The sequence below is a fragment of the Entelurus aequoreus genome, linkage group LG17 (genome assembly GCF_033978785.1).
Source record: "Entelurus aequoreus isolate RoL-2023_Sb linkage group LG17, RoL_Eaeq_v1.1, whole genome shotgun sequence".
Taxonomy (NCBI): domain Eukaryota; kingdom Metazoa; phylum Chordata; class Actinopteri; order Syngnathiformes; family Syngnathidae; genus Entelurus; species Entelurus aequoreus.
In genome coordinates, this window is record NC_084747.1 from 6,472,576 (window position 1) to 6,494,272 (window position 21,697).

Consider the following 21,697-nt stretch of genomic DNA (forward strand, 5'->3'; position numbering starts at 1 on the left):
CTGACTTTTTGCAGTGCGCTTGTTACTCTCGGGGTCTCCTAGCCGCTCAGGCAAATCATATGGTCTAAAAATGCATTTTTCCATGGATAACATGACATCATCGCGCCAAGTGCATGCTCTTTCAGTCAATTAGTGCGCATATATACAGCCCGGCTCCCGGCCAACATTTTTTTAATTGTAATTTTGAAGAATTTATCTGAATGTGCATGAACTATTTCTGTTCAAAATTGTTAGAAATGTTAAATGTTTAAATATTAACTGTCAGTTTACTGTACTGTGCCAACTGTACTACTATATGAGTACGTATTTTCTATTGTTTCATTGAAAATAAAACAGCAAATTATGAGACACATTTGTGTCAAAATCATGATTTTTTTTTTTCATGCTTGAAATAAGAAATGATTACTTTAAAAAAGTAGTTTTATACTTGTGAGTGTTGATGACACAGCTTTGCAACAGTTGATATTCTAGTTTCAAGCATGTTTTACTCAATATAGGTCATCAAATCTCAGCAACAAGCTGTAAAATCTTACTGAGATCATTTAGGACCAAAACCCTTAAAACAAGTAAAACACTCTAACATAAAATCTGCTTAGTGAGAAGAATTTTCTTAATAGACAGAAAATAAGCAAATATCACCCTTATTTGAGATATTTCATCTTACTTAGATTTCAGTTTTTGCAGTGATACGGTTATTTGAATTTAGGTGTCAACCGCAGCATGTACAGTATTAATATCATCATATTCCTATATATGATGGAAGTGGACAAAATGAATGAGATGAGCGGACATGAAGGTGGTAAGCGAGCGAGGATGAGGGAGGGGTACAGGTGACGGGAGAGGCTACACACACTCCAGAGTGGTGGGTGTGACTTTGAGGCCGCCCTCCTGCCAGTTTAGCACCGGCACAGGGATGCACGTCTCACTGATGGTCTCCTGACAGCGAAGCGACAGAGGAGGCCCGCTATCAAGTAGCAGCTGAGCGTTGCTCTGGACTGTCTCCACTACAGAGGGAGGTCAGAGGACAAGGAAGACACAAAAACATATGAAGCAAGAACATGAGACAGAAAGGCAAGTCGAGCTCTTAGTGGAGCACTTGTCTTTTTGAACTGCAGCGGCGTAGATATTGGCAGTTTTTATAACATTATATTGTCCTTCATGCTTAAACCTGACACCTTTTAAATGAAATGAAGTACCGTGGAACTCAATAACTGCTTGTTAAGTGTTTTTGGGGTATTTAGGTTCACCTAATAATGGAGGTGACCGAGCATAACATCTTTTTACATTTGCAGTATATAACAACTGTGTTAGAGTTACATAAGACACTACCTGTGAGGTGTTAAAAGGTCCCCTATTATGTAAAAGTGACTTTTAATGACATTCTAACATTAAAAACATGTTTAAAATGGGAGAAAAATTGATGATCTCACTCGACATGGACTATGGACTATTATGTTAGATCCACTATGGACTGGACTCTGACTATTATGTTAGATCCACTATGGACTGGACTCTGACTATTATGTTAGATCCACTATGGACTGGACTCTGACTATTATGTTAGATCCACTATGGACTGGACTCTCACTATTATGTTAGATCCACTATGGACTGGACTCTGACTATTATGTTAGATCCACTATGGACTGGACTCTGACTATTATGTTAGATCCACTATGGACTGGACTCTCACTATTATGTTAGATCCACTGTGGACTGGACTCTGACTATTGTGTTAGATCCACTATGGACTGGACTCTGACTATTATGTTAGATCCACTATGGACTGGACTCTCACTATTATGTTAGATCCATTATGGACTGGACTCTGACTATTATGTTAGATCCACTATGGACTGGACTCTCACTATTATGTTAGATCCACTATGGACTGGACTCTCACTATTATGTTAGATCCACTATGGACTGGACTCTGACTATTATGTTAGATCCACTATGGACTGGACTCTCACTATTATGTTAGATCCACTATGGACTGGACTCTGACTATTATGTTAGATCCACTATGGACTGGACTCTCACTATTATGTTAGATCCACTATGGACTGGACTCTCACTATTATGTTAGATCCACTATGGACTGGACTCTCACTATTATGTTAGATCCACCATGGACTGGACTCTCACTATTATGCTAGATCCACTATGGACTGGACTCTGACTATTATGTTGGATCCACTATGGACTGGACTCTGACTATTATGTTAGATCCACTATGGACTGGACTCTGACTATTATGTTAGATCCACTATGGACTGGACTCTCACACTATTATGTTAATTCCACTATGGACTGGACTCTGACTATTATGTTAGATCCACTATGGACTGGACTCTGACTATTATGTTAGATCCACTATGGACTGGACTCTCACACTATTATGTTAGATCCACTATGGACTGGACTCTCACACTATTATGTTAGATCCACTATGGACTGGACTCTCACAATATTATGTTAGATCCACTATGGACTGGACTCTGACTATTATGTTAGATCCACTATGGACTGGACTCTCACAATATTATGTTAGATCCACTGTGGACTGGACTCTGACTATTATGTTAGATCCACTATGGACTGGACTCTCACAATATTATGTTAGATCCACTATGGACTGGACTCTGACTATTATGTTAGATCCACTATGGACTGGACTCTCACAATATTATGTTAGATCCACTATGGACTGGACTCTGACTATTATGTTAGATCCACTATGGACTGGACTCTCACAATATTATGTTAGATCCACTATGGACTGGACTCTGACTATTATGTTAGATCCACTATGGACTGGATTCTCACAATATTATGTTAGATCCACTATGGACTGGACTCTCACTATATTATGTTAGATCCACTATGGACTGGACTCTCACTATATTATGTTAGATCCACTATGGACTGGACTCTCACACTATTGTGTTAGATCCACTATGGAATGGACTCTCACTATTATGTTAGATCCTCTATGGACTGGACTCTCACAATATTATGTTAGATCCACTATGGACTGGACTCTCACTATTATGTTAGATCCTCTATGGACTGGACTCTCACAATATTATGTTAGATCCACTATGGACTGGACTCCACCTTTGACCTGCATCTAGCAAGATGACTCTGCCCCATGTATAGGCCCATAATAATTTAATTTTTATTAAAAAGCAGGCTTTGCTACATATCTTAAAATAAAGTTCTGTCAACTATCCGTCAATGAGCTACAGAGGTGGAAGCTGCAAGTCTTGTTATATATTGTATATATGATATAGACATAATATTAAGGGTGTAACGGTACGTGTATTTGTATTGAACCGTTTCGGTACGGAGGTGTACCGAACGAGTTTCCACACAAACATATGAAGTAGCCGCCTCCGCTTCCTTCTGCCTCTTCTCTGTCAGTCCTCTACACAGCACCCAGCATTGTCCCACCCACACAACCATCTGATTGGTTACAAACAGAGCGGTAACAGCCAATCAGCAGTGCGTATTCAGAGCGCATGTAGTCAGTGCTTAGCGTTTAGCAGGTAAGCATCAGGCAGCGGACTCTCCCCAAATGATAATATACACCTCCCAGTCAACTACTAGTAACATCACTATGAGCCCGTTGACCTTCTAGAAATATAAAAGGCAGTTCAGCTCGCTCGCAGTCCTGGCATGGGGTGATGGCTAATTTGCTTTTAGCGAAACGTTAGCTCATTTTGCAGAGTGTGTGTGTGTGTGTGTGTGTGTTACGGACAGCAAAGCCCTGTCTGTCTGTTATTTCCCTTTACCTTTTTCTGTGTTGATTGAGCTGTGTTGAAGCAGCAAAAAAGGACATTATGTTAAATGAAGAGTTTCCGTCTCTGATAGTTGATATAATAATGTAAGTGCATCATTAAGCCTACATGAACTCCATGGTGTTCAGGGATGAATAGTCTCTCCTATTGCTATTGTACCATTTTTTCAGCTATAGTTACATTAATCATTAGTAATGGAGCAGCCTGGTTTTGAATGGCAGGGTCCCTGCTATCATAAAAATATAATATTTACATAATAAATCAACTACAGGCTTCTCAAATGCTGTAATAAATTAAGCATGATGAGTTGACTTGAAACTGTTTAATGTTGCAGTTTTTATATGTAGAAGAAAAGTTTTGTCATTTTATTTAATCTGAGCAACAACTTGAGGCAGTTTAATGTTGATTAACGTGGGCAGAATTATTATAGTGTTCCCAATGTTAAAAGGATGAAGCCATTGTTTACAAATTTGGTAAATAAATAACCAAAAAATGTATATTTTGTTGTTTTCTTACTGTACCGAAAATGAACCGAACCGTGACCTCTAAACCGAGGTACGTACCGAACCGAAATTTTTGGGTACCGTTACACCCCTACATAATATATCAGTATATATAACATACTGTAAATATATTATGTAAATATTACGTATATATGTTATATTCTATATCGCTATATTTAGTCTATTTATACCTGCATTGTCCTTTCCATCCTTACACTTTCCATCATTGTAACTGAGCTACTGTGTGGAACAATTTCCCTTGTGGATCATTAAAGTTTGTCTAAGTCGAAGTCTAAGTCTTGACAATTTCGTTTTAAAGGCCTACTGAAAGCCACTACTACCGACCACGCAGTCTGATAGTTTATATATCAATGATGAAATCTTAACATTATAACACATGCCAATACGGCCGGGTTAACTTATAAAGTGACATTTTAAATTTGCCGCTAAACTTCCGGTTCGAAACGCCTCTGAGGATGACGTATGCGCATGACGTAGACCGGCGAACACGGGTATGCCTTCCACATTGAAGCCAATACGAAAAAGCTCTGTTTTCATTTCATAATTCCACAGTATTCTGGACATCTGTGTTCGTGAATCTGTTGCAATCATGTTCATTGCATTATGGAGAAGGAAGCTGAGCAAGCAAAGAAGAAAGTTGTCGGTGCGAAATGGACGTATTTTTCGAACGTAGTCAGCAACAACAGTACACAGCCGGCGCTTCTTTGTTTACATTCCCGGAAGATGCAGTCAAGATGGAAGAACTCGGATAACAGAGACTCTAACCAGGAGGACTTTTGACTTCGGTACACAGACGCCTGTAGAGAACTGGGACAACACAGACTCTTACCAGGATTACTTTGATTTGGATGACAAAGACGCAGACGTGCTACTGTGAGTATGCAGCTTTGGCTTCTAAACATTTCATCGCTTGACCGTATGTGCGCAACTTTTTTTTGCGTATGTACGTAACTTTTTAAAAATATATAAGCTTTATGAACCTTGGGTTAGGTGAACGGTCTTTTGGGCTGAGTGATTGTGTGTGTTGATCAGGTGTTTGAATTGTATTGGCGTGTTCTATGGAGCTAGGAGCTAGCAGAGGAGCTAGGAGCTAGCGTAACAAACACGCAGGTGTTATTATGCAGGATTAATTTGTGGCATATTAAATATAAGCCTGGTTGTGTTGTGGCTAATAGAGTATATATATGTCTTGTGTTTATTTACTGTTGTAGTCATTCCCAGCTGAATATCAGGTCACCCCCGGCTCTCACAGCATCTTCCCTATCTGAATAGCTTCAACTCCCCACTAGTCCTTCACTTGCACTTTCCTCATCCACAAATCTTTCATCCTCGCTCAAATTAATGGGGAAATTGTTGCTTTCTCGGTCCGAATCTCTCTCACTTCATGCGGCCATCATTGTAAACAATAGGGAACTTTGCGTATATGTTCAACTGACTACGTCACGCTACTTCCGGTAGGTGCAAGCCTTTTTTTTATCAGATACCAAAAGTTGCAATCTTTATCGTCGTTGTTCTATACTAAATCCTTTCAGCAAAAATATGGCAATATCGCGAAATGATCAAGTATGACACATAGAATAGATCTGCTATCCCCGTTTAAATAAAAAAAATTCATTTCAGTAGGCCTTTAAGCTGACTTAGCATGATGTTGCTGTTCAAATTTGAGCGTAATGTTAGCATGTAGCTTGCTATGCTAGTGTTGCTAACGTTTGTCTCCTCCTGTCCCACTGTCATGTTGTTTTTTTGTATGTGATATACATGATGTTGGTCAGTGAAGTGCAATATTGTGCTTCTCGTGAGGGACACACACTGTTGGGGAGCTGTATGAATTAAATGCTTCACGAGAGACGCTGAAGCACGAACAAGAAAAATGTTGCATTTTTCCTGTCAGACAATGCTTACAGTGTGCCACAAAAAACATTTCTAGTGCATGTTGATGGAAAAACAAGACAACACCCACATGTGACAGTGTCGTATTTATGCTTATGCGCGTGTGTGTGTGTAAGTCAGAACCACACTGGCGGTCTTGATTGCATATTATTAACCAAAGCTATTTTGATCTACTACAGTGAGTACGTCACATGGGGGATCTCACCCAGCAGAGCCGAATTTCCATCCCCCAGGGGAAAGCGTTGGTATTTGGGCACGTTGAAGGGAGGCAACAGGTGGAACTTCCTCTCCAGAAGAGGCTCCAGGCGGGAGGCGGAAGGATCGGCGGGGTGGAATAGGTTGTAGACCTGCTGACAGGCGGGACGCAGCTGGGCCACTGGGAGGGGGACATAAAGACACGGGAGATATGAGAAAGGAACATGCTGCATGCAAAAACCGTCACAGGCAACAATATTAGGTGCAATTTCATACGTTTAAACAAAAAACATCATAATAATGCTCACTTTTGATGGACTGTTTATTTAGCTCAACATTATTTATATTCAGTATGAATCAACACAGCTCAACACTAAACAAGAAAGGTATGCTCATAGACCAGTGTTTTTCAACCACTGTGCCGCGGCACACTAGTGTGCCGTGAGATACAGTCTGGTGTGCCGTGGGAGATTATCTAATTTCACCTATTTGGGGTGTAACATTTTTTGCAAACCAGTAATTAGTCTGCAAATGATGTGTTGTTGTTGAGTGTCGGCAGAGTAACCGTGTAATACTCTTCCATATCAGTAGGTGGCAGCAGGTAGCTAATCGTGATCACAATTTTTCAGATGACAGTGGGAGGCAGTGTGCAGGTAAAAAGGTGTCTAATGCTTAAACTGAAAAATAAACAAAAGGTGAGTGCCCCTAAAAAAAAAAAAAAGGCATTGAAGCTTAGGGAAGGCTATGCAGAACGAAACTACAACTGAACTGGCGACAAAGTGAAGAAAAACAGAATGCTGGACGACAGCAAAGACTTACGGCGTGTGGAGCAGACGGCGTTCACAAAGTACATCCGAACATGACATGACAATCAACAATGTCCCCACAAAGAAGGATAAACACAACTGCAATATTCTTGATTGCTAAAACAAAGCAGGCGCGGGGAATATCGCTTAAAGGAAGACATGAAACTGCTACAGGAAAACACCAACAACACAGGAAACGCCACCAAAATAGGAGCGCAAGACATGAACTAAAACACTACACATAATAAAACAGCAAAAAAGTCCAAATAAGTCAGGGTGTGATGTGACAGGTGGTGACGGTACACCTACTTTGAGATAAGAGCTATAGTGTTGCATGCTTAGTTATGGTTTGAAGTCATATCCCACGACTTTTTATTGTCAATATCGAGTTTCATATTTTAATGATTTCTGCTGGTGGTGTGCCTTTGGATTTTTTCAATGAAAAAAATGTGTCTCGGCTCAAAAAAGGTTGAAAAACACTGTCATAGACGACCACGATGTATGTTTTCATGCATTCTATTATGGAAGTTTGAACTTTGTAAAGAATGTCAATAATTGGTCAAAATTCACAAAGAAGATACATTTTACGCTGTTTGGTAGCGGGGGGGGGTGTATTTTGTAGTAGCGTCCCGGAAGAGTTAGTGCTGCAAAGGGTTCTGGGTATTTGTTTGGTTGTGTTTATGTTGTGTTACGGCGCGGATGTTCTCCCGAAATGTGTTTGTCGTTCTTGTTTGGTGTGGATTCACAGTGTGGCGTATATTTGTAACAGTGTTAAAGTTGTTTATACGGCCACCCTCAGTGGAACCTGTATCGCTGTTGATGAAGTATGCCTTGCATTCACGTGTGTGTGCGTACAGAAGCCGCACATATCTTGTGACTGGGCCGGCACGTTGTTAGAATGGATGAAAAGCGGACGTGACGACAGCTCGTAGAGGACGTTAAAGGCAGTGCCTTTAAGGCACGCCCCCAAGACTGTGGTCCGGGGTGGACTACGAGATATAATGACTGATGAACACCTTCGTTCGATAATGAAGGTTGCCTCAGCTCAAAGCCTGAGCCCCGACATTAATGAACTAGCATCCAAGAAAAGATGGCAGGTGTCACATCAGATTAGATCAGTGTGTTGCAAACTGAGCAGTTTAAAGTCCTGAATGGTTGGTTTATTCATTGTTATTTTATTTTCAAATTTATTAGCCTGTGGAAAAAGTTATTGTTGATATTTACCACAGAAGGCTGCAAATAGAAAAGAGGCATTCCATTTTTATTTAAATTGTATTTAATATGCCATTGATATTTTTTTATTATTATTATTGTTATTTGAAACTCGATTTTGCATGTCACTATAAAGTTATATAAGCCTTGCTTGTTCAATATTCAATGCAAAACTTGTTTGGGTCCCTATTAAAAGGTTATTTTGTTCACTCTCAATTTTGGCCCACTCTGTATTTGAGTTTGACACCCCTGCTCTAACCACTAATACGGTATAGTGGCTTCGATAACGGGAACCGGTTCTCAAAAAGGGATTAGAATCCATGGAATCGGTTCTTTTCTTATCGAACAATCGGGAGAACCGGTTTCGAACATCATCCCTACTTGTATGTAACAAAAAAGTGACAATAATGGCCTACCGTCCAGCATGGGGATGACAGTCTTCCTTAGAGCCAGCACCAAGCCCAGTGGAGAGCCGAAGAGAAAAAAGTCAGACACTTCAAATTCAAACTTCCCCAGCATGGCCCCGTCCAGCATGGTGCTGCTGCTGGACCTGCGCGGGGTCACATCTCCCCGCAGGACGCTCGAGTGCAAGCTGGAAGGACGACACAAAGTCATGGCGGAGACTGTCATAATATTTAGAGAACAGTATTTGTCCTGCGCACCTGGACAGGAAGGCCTGATGTTGCTTTATGGTGTCCAGCTCGTAGGTAGAAGAGTCGCTTCTCTTGCGTGGCAGTTGTCTCTTGTTGTCCTCACTCGGCATCGTACGAGGGATGTCGATGTTGCTGCGACTCAGGTGCCGGCTGCCCTCCAGGGTCGGTGAGGCGGAACCCTGCCCGCAATTGATGATGGTGCCTGGAGAGAGAAGGTCCTGGTCCTGCGGGAGTGATACGTGTGAATGTGAACAGCTTTGCAAAAAGTCAGTGTTCAAAAACAAGAAAAAACTAAACAAAAATGAGGGGTATTTTATTTGAACTAAGCAAAATTATCGGCCAATAGAACAAGAAAATTTGGCTTGTCAAGACTTTCCAAAACAAGTGAAATTAAAGCTGCAAGCAGCGATGGACGGGACCGACTTTGAGGGCTCATAATATCCAAACCGGAGCAGTAATTAAAACTCTTTCATCAACTTTTAATCAGAAGGGTTCAATCTCTCTCCTGTGCTAATTTGAAGCCGACACGACAAACGCGCTCAGAGGAGATAATGTTTGAAAAAAGGTGACTGTTTTTACTCAACTTTTGTTTTGAAGGGGGAATTGCAAACTTCCTGTGTATGAAATCTAGGTCTAGGTGAGACCTACATAGAGGTTTTTGTTTCATGTCTCTACGTTATTCCTACTGGGAGTTACAAGCAGTTTTGTCTGTGTTTTCTTCGTATGGGGCGCTAGAGCGCAATTTTGAGTTTTGGGGTTTGGTTTTTTGATTAGATCGCAATTTTCGCCAGTCCTGATGTGTGTGTCCAATTTGGTAAATTTTGAAGCATGTTAAGGGGGTCAAATTACAGCTCAAAGAGGCGGCGGAATAATAATAATAAAACGCTAGAAATACAATAGGGTCCTCTGTCCCAAAGGGACTCGGCCCCTAATTAGCTAACCTCAATGAACCCAAAAAATACCTTAAAATAAGTATATTCTCACTAATAACAAGTGCACTTTTCTTGGTAGAAAAAAAAAAAAAAGAGACCTTTTTGCTCAATATGTTGAAAAATATTCTTAGATTAAGTAAATGCTAGTGCTATTATCTTGACATAATGATATGCGCTCGGCATTACATTTCTTGAAACCAGCAAACTTATACTAAAAACTAATTTATTGTTCTTAATGGAAAGGCAACAAGGCAAGCGCTTGTTACTCTCGGGGTTTCCTAGCCGCTCAGGCAAATCATATGGTCTAAAAATGCATTTTTCCATGGATAACATGACATCATCGCGCCAAGTGAGTGCTTTTACAGTCAATTAGTGCGCATATATACAGCCCGGCCCCCGGCCAAAAATGTTTTAATTGTAATTTTGAGGAATTTATCTGAATGTGCATGAACTATTTCTGTTCAAAATTGTTTGAAATGTTAAATGTTTAAATATTAACTGTCCGTTTACTGTACTGTGCCAACTGTACTACTATAGGAGTACGTATTTTCTATTGTTTCATTGAAAATACAACAGCTAAGTCCATTTGGCTGTTTTAATTATGAGACACAATTGTGTCAAAGTTATGATTTTTTTTTCCATGCTTGAAATAAGAAATTGTTACTATAAAAAAGTAGTTTTATACTTGTGAGTGTTGATGACACAGCTTTGCAACAGTTGATATTCTAGTTTCAAGCATGTTTTACTCAATATAGGTCATCAAATCTCAGCAACAAGCTGTAATATCTTACTGTGATCATTTAGGACCAAAACCCTTAAAACAAGTAAAACACTCTAACATAAAATCTGCCTAGTGAGAAGAATTATCTTATTAGACAGAAAATAAGCAAATATCACCCTTATTTGAGATATTTACCGTAATTTCCGGACTATAAGCCGCTACTTTTCCCCCTCGTTCTGGTCCCTGCGGCTTATACAAGGGTGCGGCTTATTTACGGCCTGTTCTTCTCCGACACCGACGAAGAGGATTTTGGTGGTTTTAGTACGCAGGAGGAAGACGATGACACAATGATTAAAGACTGACTTTTCATATACCGGTAGGCTGGTTATTTTGATAACGTACAGGTGAGCACTTTGTATTACTTTGCACCGTTGTATTATTTGTACTCTGCACGAATGCTGTTCGCCATGTCAAAGATGTGAAAGTTTGATTGAATGATTGAAAGATTTATTGTTAATAAATGGGACGCTTTGCGTTCCCAAACAGTCACCTCTGTCCCGACAATCCCCTCCGTGGTAGCAGGAACCCCTATATACTACGGTAATTACACATCAAAACCCTGCGGCTTATAGTCGGGTGCGGCTTATATATGGAGCAATCTGTATTTTCCCCTAAATTTAGCTGGTGCGGTTTATAGTCAGGTGCGGCTTATAGTCCGGAAATTACGGTAATCTTACTTAGATTTCAGTTTTTGCAGTGTAAAGCTTGTTTTTTGTTACCTGCACACTGACAAGACTGCCCCTCCGGCTGCTGTTCTGGCTTTCATTGACAGTCTGGTTGCTGCTGCACAGAGCATCGAACCCTAATATTCCTCCTACACAGTCCCCGATGAGGCAGACCTGAAGAAAACACTAATTGCTTTAGAAACAAATAATGGAAAAAGTACATCAATAAAAGCAGCACTATGAAAGCGGAGTAACCAACCTGGCCAGAGAAAGTAGCCCCATCCAGAGACTTGATGAAGTCGGCAAACACCTGGTTGGCTCTGACGATGACGGTGGCCACGGCCTCCTGGTATTGTGGCGCCGAGGTGGCCAAGAGGGGCAACGCAGCCAGCGGGATGTGATCTTGGCTGCTGGACAGACAGCCTTCGTCGTAGCTGTATGGGTTCAGGCTGCCACAAAAAGATAATGCATTTTGAGTACACTCTACATAAGGAACGCTAACACTTAAACTATAATTGACTCAATCTGGCCGGCAGAGATTGGAATCAACACGTTGTACTCAAAAACTGCCAGTTCAAAGTTAATCTCTAGTATTATGCTGGAGAAGTCACACTAGTGCATGGTATGCTGCATGCTACTAGGAGTTAAATAATAGTAATAAATAAATAATACATCACAATAGGTAGTCTGGATTGATTTTTACTCAAAATGTGCTACGGTCTATAAACAAGAGAAGTGCTATGCTGCTGTATCACAACAGTGCATGGTATGAATGTGAGTGTGAATGTTGTCTGTCTATCTGTGTTGGCCCTGCGATGAGGTGGCGACTTGTCCGGGGTGTACGCCGCCTTCCGCCCGATTGTAGCTGAGCTAGGCTCCAGAACCCCCCCGCGACCCCGAAGGGAATAAGCGGTAGAAAATGGATGGATGGACATTGTCAGGATGGATTTTCTTCCCCTATGATATGCTGCTTGCATCTCTTGGAACTAGAGAAAACTCTAATCATTGTCAGGGTTGATTTTTGAGCCCAAAGGTGCAGACAAATATAGAAACTCTAAACATAGAAGCAGACTAGCAGTGTTGGGGTTAACGCATTACAAAGTAACGCGTTACTGTAACGCCGTCATTTTCGGCGGTAACTAGTAGTCTAACGCGTTATTTTTTATATTCAGTAACTCAGTTACCGTTACTACATGATGCGTTACTGCGATATTTTACGTTATTTTTTATGTAGTATCGGCTAGAAACAGAAGATCTGGGTGTGTTTTATTGGAGCGCTGCGGTGTCGTCCTTCTGAATCTTCTCGTGTCACAACGGGGAGAAGAAAAGAGGCGCGCTCTGTGTGTGTCTGGGTGTGGGTGTGAGGAGGTGGAGAGGGGGGACGTGGTGTGTCTGTGTTTACAAACCAGACATCGCAGTCGAGTTTCTTAAGATGAAGATATTCTCACTACTTTTCTTTTGTGGAGCACAAACAAAAGAACATTTTAGTTAAATGTAGGTTGTGTCTTGGATCAAAGATCCCATCTACTGCCCAAAACAGCAATTCAAATCTGCTGAAACAGCTACAAAAGCAACATGCTTCGACAAAGCTAGTAAAGAGAGACACAGACTCTGATGCCACTCTTTCTATGCCACATCAATGTGGAATGCGCTCCCAACAGGTATAAAAGAAAGGGCATCTCTGTCCTCCTTCAAAACCGCAATAAAAGTTCACCTCCAGGCAGCTACAACCCTAAACTAACACCCTCCCCGGATTGCTAATAATCAAATGTAAACAATCAAATGTGCAGATACTTTTTCTTATGCCTTCTGATCTCTCTCTTTCTCTCTCTCTCTCTCTCTCTCTCTCTCTCTCTTTATGTCCACTACTTGCTGTCCATATCCTACCCCCCCCCTCCACACCCCTGATCGTAAATAATGTAAATAATTCAATGTGATTATCTTGTGTGATGACTGTATTATGATGATAGTATATATCTGATAGTATATATCTGTATCATGAATCAATTTAAGTGGACCCCGACTTAAACAAGTTGAAAAACTTATTCGGGTGTTACCATTTAGTGGTCAATTGTACGGAATATGTACTTCACTGTGCAACCTACTAATAAAAGTCTCAATCAATCAAAACGTCACCTCCACCACCACCACCATTTAAGGATTTTAACGGAGGGACTGCAAGCCAGGACAACATTGATAGAGCCATTGCAGCGTATGTGCTAGAAGACATGCAGGCTATTTCTACAGTGGAGTCACCCGCTTTCAGGCAGATAATTAACATGATACCGGCGTCAAACAGCAAATGGCACGGAAAACATGTTCCACGTACCTGGACAATGAGGACATAAACATGGAAAGCGAGCTAAAGAAAACACTCCAAGCTCTGCCTCTGCTCATCATTCAGCACTGAAGGTACACACTCTGTCAATTCTCTTGTATACTCTTTCATTCTAGACTTCTAGAGTGTTTGATTATCACATCACTCTAAATGTATAGAGCAGGGGTCACCAACCTTTTTGAAACCAAGAGCTACTTCTTGGGTACTGATTAATGCGAAGGGCTACCAGTTTGATACACACTTAAATAAATTGCCAGAAATAGCCAATTTGCTCAATTTACCTTTAACTCTATGTTGTTATTAATAATTAATGATATTTATCTTTGTGGAAACACTGATCATCTTAATGATTTCTCACAATAAATATATATAGAAACAGATAAATATCAACATGCAACACTTTATTTTTATATTTTCTCTAAGTGCACATTTTTCAAATTGAACATTTTCAAATGATCACTTCTAAGACAGTCTTGTGAAATCACAATATCCCATTTTAACTAGCTAGCCACTAACATTTTTTAACAAATCATGAATTACTTTGCACCATGTTTGTACAAATAATAACTCGTGTAAAATACAAAAGTCAACTCTCAAATTTTTAAATAAATCATGTCACACTTTGAACTGGACACCAAATCTGTTATCTGTTTCTTTGTCAGTTAGTGAAGACCAAGTCTTTAAAATATTTTCTTGGATTTTCAAATTCTATTTGAGTTTTGTCTCTCTTAGAATTAAAAATGTCGAGCAAAGCGAGACCCGCTTGCTAGTAAATAAATCACACATCAAAACTGGTAATTGCTGCTATTTGAGCTATTTTTTAGAAAAGGCCCGCGGGCTACTCATCTGGTCCTTACGGGCTACCTGGTGCCCGCGGGCACCGCGTTGGTGACCCCTTGTATAGACTATAAAGTTCACAAACATAAAGAGGGATCCTAGTGGGCCAGGCCAATCTTTCCTTATCTCTAAACTAAAACTGGGGAAATGCGTTAAGTTTTCTGCGCTTCAGTACAGTGTTGATCTCCTGAAGACATGATTTTATTTCACAATTCCCTAAGAGAAAAAAATGCCTGGTTAAGCTTTGTGTATGTCATGTGTACCTTCCTTGGGTGAAGCCAGGTTTACAGCTATGTTGTTATTACGCGGTTTGTTACTTAGGTATGTTATGTTGCAGCTATTTAAAATAGTTTTGTCAATTTGTTCTGGCCTGAAATAAATTGGCCCTTTGAAACATATCTTTGTGTGTTGTATGTCAGTGGTCCCCAACCTTTTTGTAGCTGCGGACCGGTCAACGCTTGAAAATTTGTCCCACGGACCGGTGGGGAGGTATTTAAAAAAAAAAATTTTTTTTTTTTTTTTTTTTTACATAAATAAATACAATTATGTGTGCTTACGGACTGTATCCCTGCAGGCTGTATTGATCTATATTGATATAGAATGTATATATTATGTTTTTTATGTTGATTTCATTAAAAAAAAAAAAAAAAAAATTTTTTAATTCTTGTGCGGCCCGGTACCAATCGGTCAAGTTGATCAACAGATTGTATTATTCTCCAGTGCAATAACAGTACTGAAATGAAGGCTAAAAGGGCATTAAATGGGGCCTTAAAAAAATAAAAAATAAAAAAATATATATAAGTAACTAAATAGTTACTTTTCACAGTAATGCATTACTTTTTGGTGTAAGTAACTGAGTTAGTAACTGAGTTAATTTTGAAATAAAGTAACTAGTAACTGTAACTAGTTACTGGTTGTCAGTAACTAATCCAACACTGCAGACTAGAAAACATGCTAGCAGCTGTGCACGCCCTCTTACTTGGACACCAGGGAGAAGGCCTCGGCGCAAATGGCGGGGCACGGGACCAGGCGGATGGCGAGGCGTCCCATGGCGGCAGGGTAGTGAACACGCATGACTGTCTCGAAAGCCGAGCTGATGGTGTTGACGTCGGCCTGCTTGCCGCTCTGCTCCCCGCCGCCCGTGTCGAGGATGTTGCCTCCGTGGAGAACCAAGATGAGCACGTGGATCTTGGAGGGCTGCAGGCACTGCTGGGACGAGCTCTCCTGTGAACACAAACACAAGTTGATGAAGTACAGTAAACAATTGTACGGATTGTAGTCAGCTGGAGGCGTGTCTTAATGAAACTAAACCATGGATTAACTTTTTGCAACTCAACGCCAAGAAAACGGAAATGCTGATTATCGGTCCTGCTAGACACCGACACCTATTTAATAATACCACCTTAACATTTGACAACCAAACAATTAAACAAGGCGACTCGGTAAAGAATCTGGGTATTATCTTCCACCCAACTCTCTCGTTTGAGTCACACATTAAGAGTGTTACAAAAACGGCCTTCTTTCATCTCCGAAATATCGCTAAAATTCGTTCCATTTTGTCCACTGTTGACGCTGAGATCATTATTCATGCCTTCGTTACGTCTCATCTCGATTACTGTAACGTATTATTTTCGGGTCTCCCTATGTCTAGCATTAAAAAATTACAGTTGGTACAAAATGTGGCTGCTAGACTTTTGACAAGAACAAGAAAGTTTGATCATATTACGCCTATACTGTATATACTTTTATATACATATACTGTATATACCTTTATATACATATATACATATACCTATACTGTATATACCTTTATATACATATATACATATACTGTATATACCTTTATATACATATATACATATACCTATACTGTATATACCTTTATATACATATAACTATACTGTATATACCTTTATATACATATAACTATACTGTATATACCTTTATATACATACAGTATATACATATACCTATACTGTATATACCTTTATATACATATATACCTATACTGTATATACCTTTATATACATATATACGTATACTTATACTGTATATACCTTTATATACATATATACGTATACTTATACTGTATATACCTTTATATACATATATACCTATACTGTATATACCTTTTTATACATATATACGTATACTTATACTGTATATACCTTTATATACATATATACGTATACTTATACTGTATATACCTTTATATACATATATACGTATACTTATACTGTATATACCTTTATATACATATATACGTATACTTATACTGTATATACCTTTGTATACATATATACGTATACTTATACTGTATATACCTTTATATACATATATACGTATACTTATACTGTATATACCTTTATATACATATATACGTATACTTATACTGTATATACCTTTATATACATACAGTATATACATATACCTATACTGTATATACCTTTATATACATATATACCTATACTGTATATACCTTTATATACATACAGTATATACATATACCTATACTGTATATACCTTTATATACATATATACCTATACTGTATATACCTTTATATACATATATACGTATACTTATACTGTATATACCTTTATATACATATATACGTATACTTATACTGTATATACCTTTATATACATATATACCTATACTGTATATACCTTTTTATACATATATACGTATACTTATACTGTATATACCTTTATATACATATATACTTATACTGTATATACCTATATATACGTATACTTATACTGTATATACCTTTATATACATATATACGTATACTTATACTGTATATACCTTTATATACATATATACATATACTTATACTGGCTCACCTGCACTGGCTTCCTGTGCATTTAAGATGTGACTTTAAAGTTTTACTACTTACGTATAAAATACTACACGGTCTAGCTCCAGCCTATCTTGCAGATTGTATTGTACCATATGTCCCGGCAAGAAAGCTGCGTTCAAAGAACTCCGGCTTATTAGTGATTCCCAGAGCCCAAAAAAAGTCTGCGGGCTATAGAGCGTTTTCTATTGGGGCTCCAGTACTCTGGAATGCCCTCCTGGTAACAGTTAGAGATGCTACCTCAGTAGAAGCTTTTAAGTCCCATCTTAAAACTCATTTGTATAATCTAGCCCAGGCCTGGGCAATTATTTTGACTCGGGGGCCACATTTAGAGAAAACAATGTGTCTGGGGGCCGGTATATCTATTTTTAGGGACACTCTTACAAACCTTCACAATAATGTCTGATTGAATGCTAAAAACGTTATGACAGACCGCCGTAAAAAACTTAATGGAATTATACATTTTTCTATGAACGATAAAACACTGAATATTGACAAAATATGAATGTCACACCCCCTTTCGATCGACATATTTTACAATCAAGTGATACGCAACAAAAATGCAACAAAGTGAAATATGAACGCGAAGGGTACAAAATAAACCCACCTACAATCTGATATATCACTAAGCTTTAGAACTTTGTTGTGAAAAGCTCCTTCCGCGTCTGTGGAAACGCTTCCCGCCCACACTGCTTGGTGCCTCGTCTGAGCTGCTGTGACGTAGATGACCATAGTAACTAATTACACTACCATAGTAACTAATTAGGCTACCATAGTAACTAATTAGACTATCATAGTAACTGGTATATCAGCCATAAGCGCAGATTCCAAGCATTGAAATACTTTGTATAGTTGAAGACTTCCGGTCATTAGAAAACATCACTGCACATCATAAAGGCAGCTACACTTTACATCTTAAAGATCTAAAAAAATTATTTGGGTATGTCCGGCGGGCCAGATTGAAAACCTTAACGGGCCGCATGTGGCCCCCGGGCCTCAATTTGCCCAGGTCTGCTCTAGCCTTTAAATAGACCCCCTTTTTAGACCAGTTGATCTGCCGTTTCTTTTCTGCTCTGCCCCCCTCTCCCTTCTGGAGAGGGGGGTCCGGTGGAAATGGATGAAGCGCTGGCTGTCCAGAGTCGGGACTCGGGGTGGACCGCTTGCCTGTGCATCAGTTGGGGACATCTCTGCGCTGCTGACCCGTCTCCGCTCGGGATGGTCTCCTTCTGGCCCCACTATGGACTGGACTCTCACTATTATGTTAGATCCACTATGGACTGGACTTTCACTATTATGTTAGATCCACTATGGACTGGACTCTCACTATTATGTTAGATCCACTATGGACTGGACTCTCGCTATTATGTTAGATCCACTATGGACTGGACTTTCACTATTATGTTAGATCCACTATGGACTGGACTCTCACAATATTATGTTAGATCCACTATGGACTGGACTCTGACTATTATGTTAGATCCACTATGGACTGGACTCTCACTATTATGTTAGATCCACTATGGACTGGACTCTCACAATATTATGTTAGATCCACTATGGACTGGACTCTCACTATTATGTTAGATCCACTATGGACTGGACTTTCACTATTATGTTAGATCCACTATGGACTGGACTCTCGCAATATTATGTTAGATCCACTATGGACTGGACTCTCACAATATTATGTTAGATCCACTATGGACTGGACTCTCACTATTATGTTAGATCCACTATGGACTGGACTTTCAAAATATTATGTTAGATCCACTATGGACTGGACTCTCACAATATTATGTTATATCTACTATGGACTGGACTCTCACTATTATGTTAGATCCACTATGGACTGGACTTTCAAAATATTATGTTAGATCCACTATGGACTGGACTTCCACTATTATGTTAGATCCACTATGGACTGGACTCTCACTATTATGTTAGATCCACTATGGACTGGACTTTCACTATTATGTTAGATCCACTATGGACTGGACTCTCACAATATTATGTTAGATCCACTATGGACTGGACTTTCAAAATATTATGTTAGATCCACTATGGACTGGACTTTCACTATTATGTTAGATCCACTATGGACTGGACTTTCAAAATATTATATTAGATCCACTATGGACTGGACTTTCACTATTATGTTAGATCCACTATGGACTGGACTCTCACAATATTATGTTAGATCCACTATGGACTGGACTTTCACTATTATGTTAGATCCACTATGGACTGGACTTTCACTATTATGTTAGATCCACTATGGACTGGACTCTCACAATATTATGTTAGATCTACTATGGACTGGACTCTCACAATATTATGTTAGATCCACTATGGACTGGACTCTCACAATATTATGTTAGATCTACTATGGACTGGACTCTCACTATTATGTTAGATCCACTATGGACTGGACTCTCACAATATTATGTTAGATCCACTATGGACTGGACTCTGACTATTATGTTAGATCCACTATGGACTGGACTCTCACAATATTATGTTAGATCCACTATGGACTGGACTCTCACAATATTATGTTAGATCCACTATGGACTGGACTCTGACTATTATGTTAGATCCACTATGGACTGGACTCTCACAATATTATGTTAGATCCACTATGGACTGGACTCTGACTATTATGTTAGATCCACTATGGACTGGACTCTCACAATATTATGTTAGATCCACTATGGACTGGACTCTCACTATTATGTTAGATCCACTATGGACTGGACTTTCAAAATATTATGTTAGATCCACTATGGACTGGACTCTCACAATATTATGTTATATCTACTATGGACTGGACTCTCACTATTATGTTAGATCCACTATGGACTGGACTTTCAAAATATTATGTTAGATCCACTATGGACTGGACTTCCACTATTATGTTAGATCCACTATGGACTGGACTCTCACTATTATGTTAGATCCACTATGGACTGGACTTTCACTATTATGTTAGATCCACTATGGACTGGACTCTCACAATATTATGTTAGATCCACTATGGACTGGACTTTCAAAATATTATGTTAGATCCACTATGGACTGGACTTTCACTATTATGTTAGATCCACTATGGACTGGACTTTCAAAATATTATATTAGATCCACTATGGACTGGACTTTCACTATTATGTTAGATCCACTATGGACTGGACTCTCACAATATTATGTTAGATCCACTATGGACTGGACTTTCACTATTATGTTAGATCCACTATGGACTGGACTTTCACTATTATGTTAGATCCACTATGGACTGGACTCTCACAATATTATGTTAGATCTACTATGGACTGGACTCTCACAATATTATGTTAGATCCACTATGGACTGGACTCTCACAATATTATGTTAGATCTACTATGGACTGGACTCTCACTATTATGTTAGATCCACTATGGACTGGACTCTCACAATATTATGTTAGATCCACTATGGACTGGACTCTGACTATTATGTTAGATCCACTATGGACTGGACTCTCACAATATTATGTTAGATCCACTATGGACTGGACTCTCACAATATTATGTTAGATCCACTATGGACTGGACTCTGACTATTATGTTAGATCCACTATGGACTGGACTCTCACAATATTATGTTAGATCCACCATGGACTGGACTCTCACTATTATGTTAGATCCACTATGGACTGGACTCTCACAATATTATGTTAGATCCACCATGGACTGGACTCTCACTATTATGTTAGATCCACTATGGACTGGACTTTCAAAATATTATGTCAGACCCACTTGACGTCCATTGCATCCGGTCTCCCCTAGAGGGGGGGGGGGGGGGGGGGGGTGTCACCCACATTTGCGGTCCTCTCCAAGGCTTCTTCATAGTCATTCACATCGACGTCCCATTGGGGTTGTGAGTTTTTCCTTGCCCTTATGTGGGCTCTGTACCGAGGATGTCGTTGTGGCTTGTGCAGCCCTTTGAGACACTTGTGATTTAGGGCTATATAAATAAACATTGATTGATTGATTGATTGATTGACAAGATCGACTAAAATGCTTACTGAAATATTGATGGTTGTTCTCATTTTTGTCATATTGCGTAAGTTGACCTGTGGTACGTGAATAAGAACATCCAACAGACAACCATACACAAGCAAAGGAAACAAAACGGAGTCAACTTGCTGTTCAACTAACTCCATAA

The 21,697-nt window shown here is 39.4% G+C and overlaps 1 protein-coding gene across 5 annotated transcripts in view; it reads right to left on the minus strand.

Moving 5' to 3' along the window:
- LOC133632213 (membrane-associated phosphatidylinositol transfer protein 2-like) overlaps positions 1-21,697 on the minus strand; it is a 154,892-nt gene that overhangs the window by 21,660 nt on the left and 111,535 nt on the right. For 3 of the 5 annotated variants that reach the window (XM_062024514.1, XM_062024513.1, XM_062024511.1), the window contains exons 10-15: positions 15,616-15,860; positions 11,721-11,910; positions 11,516-11,635; positions 9,093-9,307; positions 8,847-9,022; positions 6,423-6,593 (exon numbers count right to left, since the gene is read on the minus strand). In XM_062024514.1, coding sequence (XP_061880498.1) covers positions 6,423-6,593; positions 8,847-9,022; positions 9,093-9,307; positions 11,516-11,635; positions 11,721-11,910; positions 15,616-15,860 — 1,117 coding nt within the window. Of the gene's footprint in view, positions 1-851; positions 1,005-6,422; positions 6,594-8,846; positions 9,023-9,092; positions 9,308-11,515; positions 11,636-11,720; positions 11,911-15,615; positions 15,861-21,697 lie in introns of all 5 variants that reach the window. The other 2 variants (XM_062024510.1, XM_062024512.1) reach the window with 1 other exon arrangement.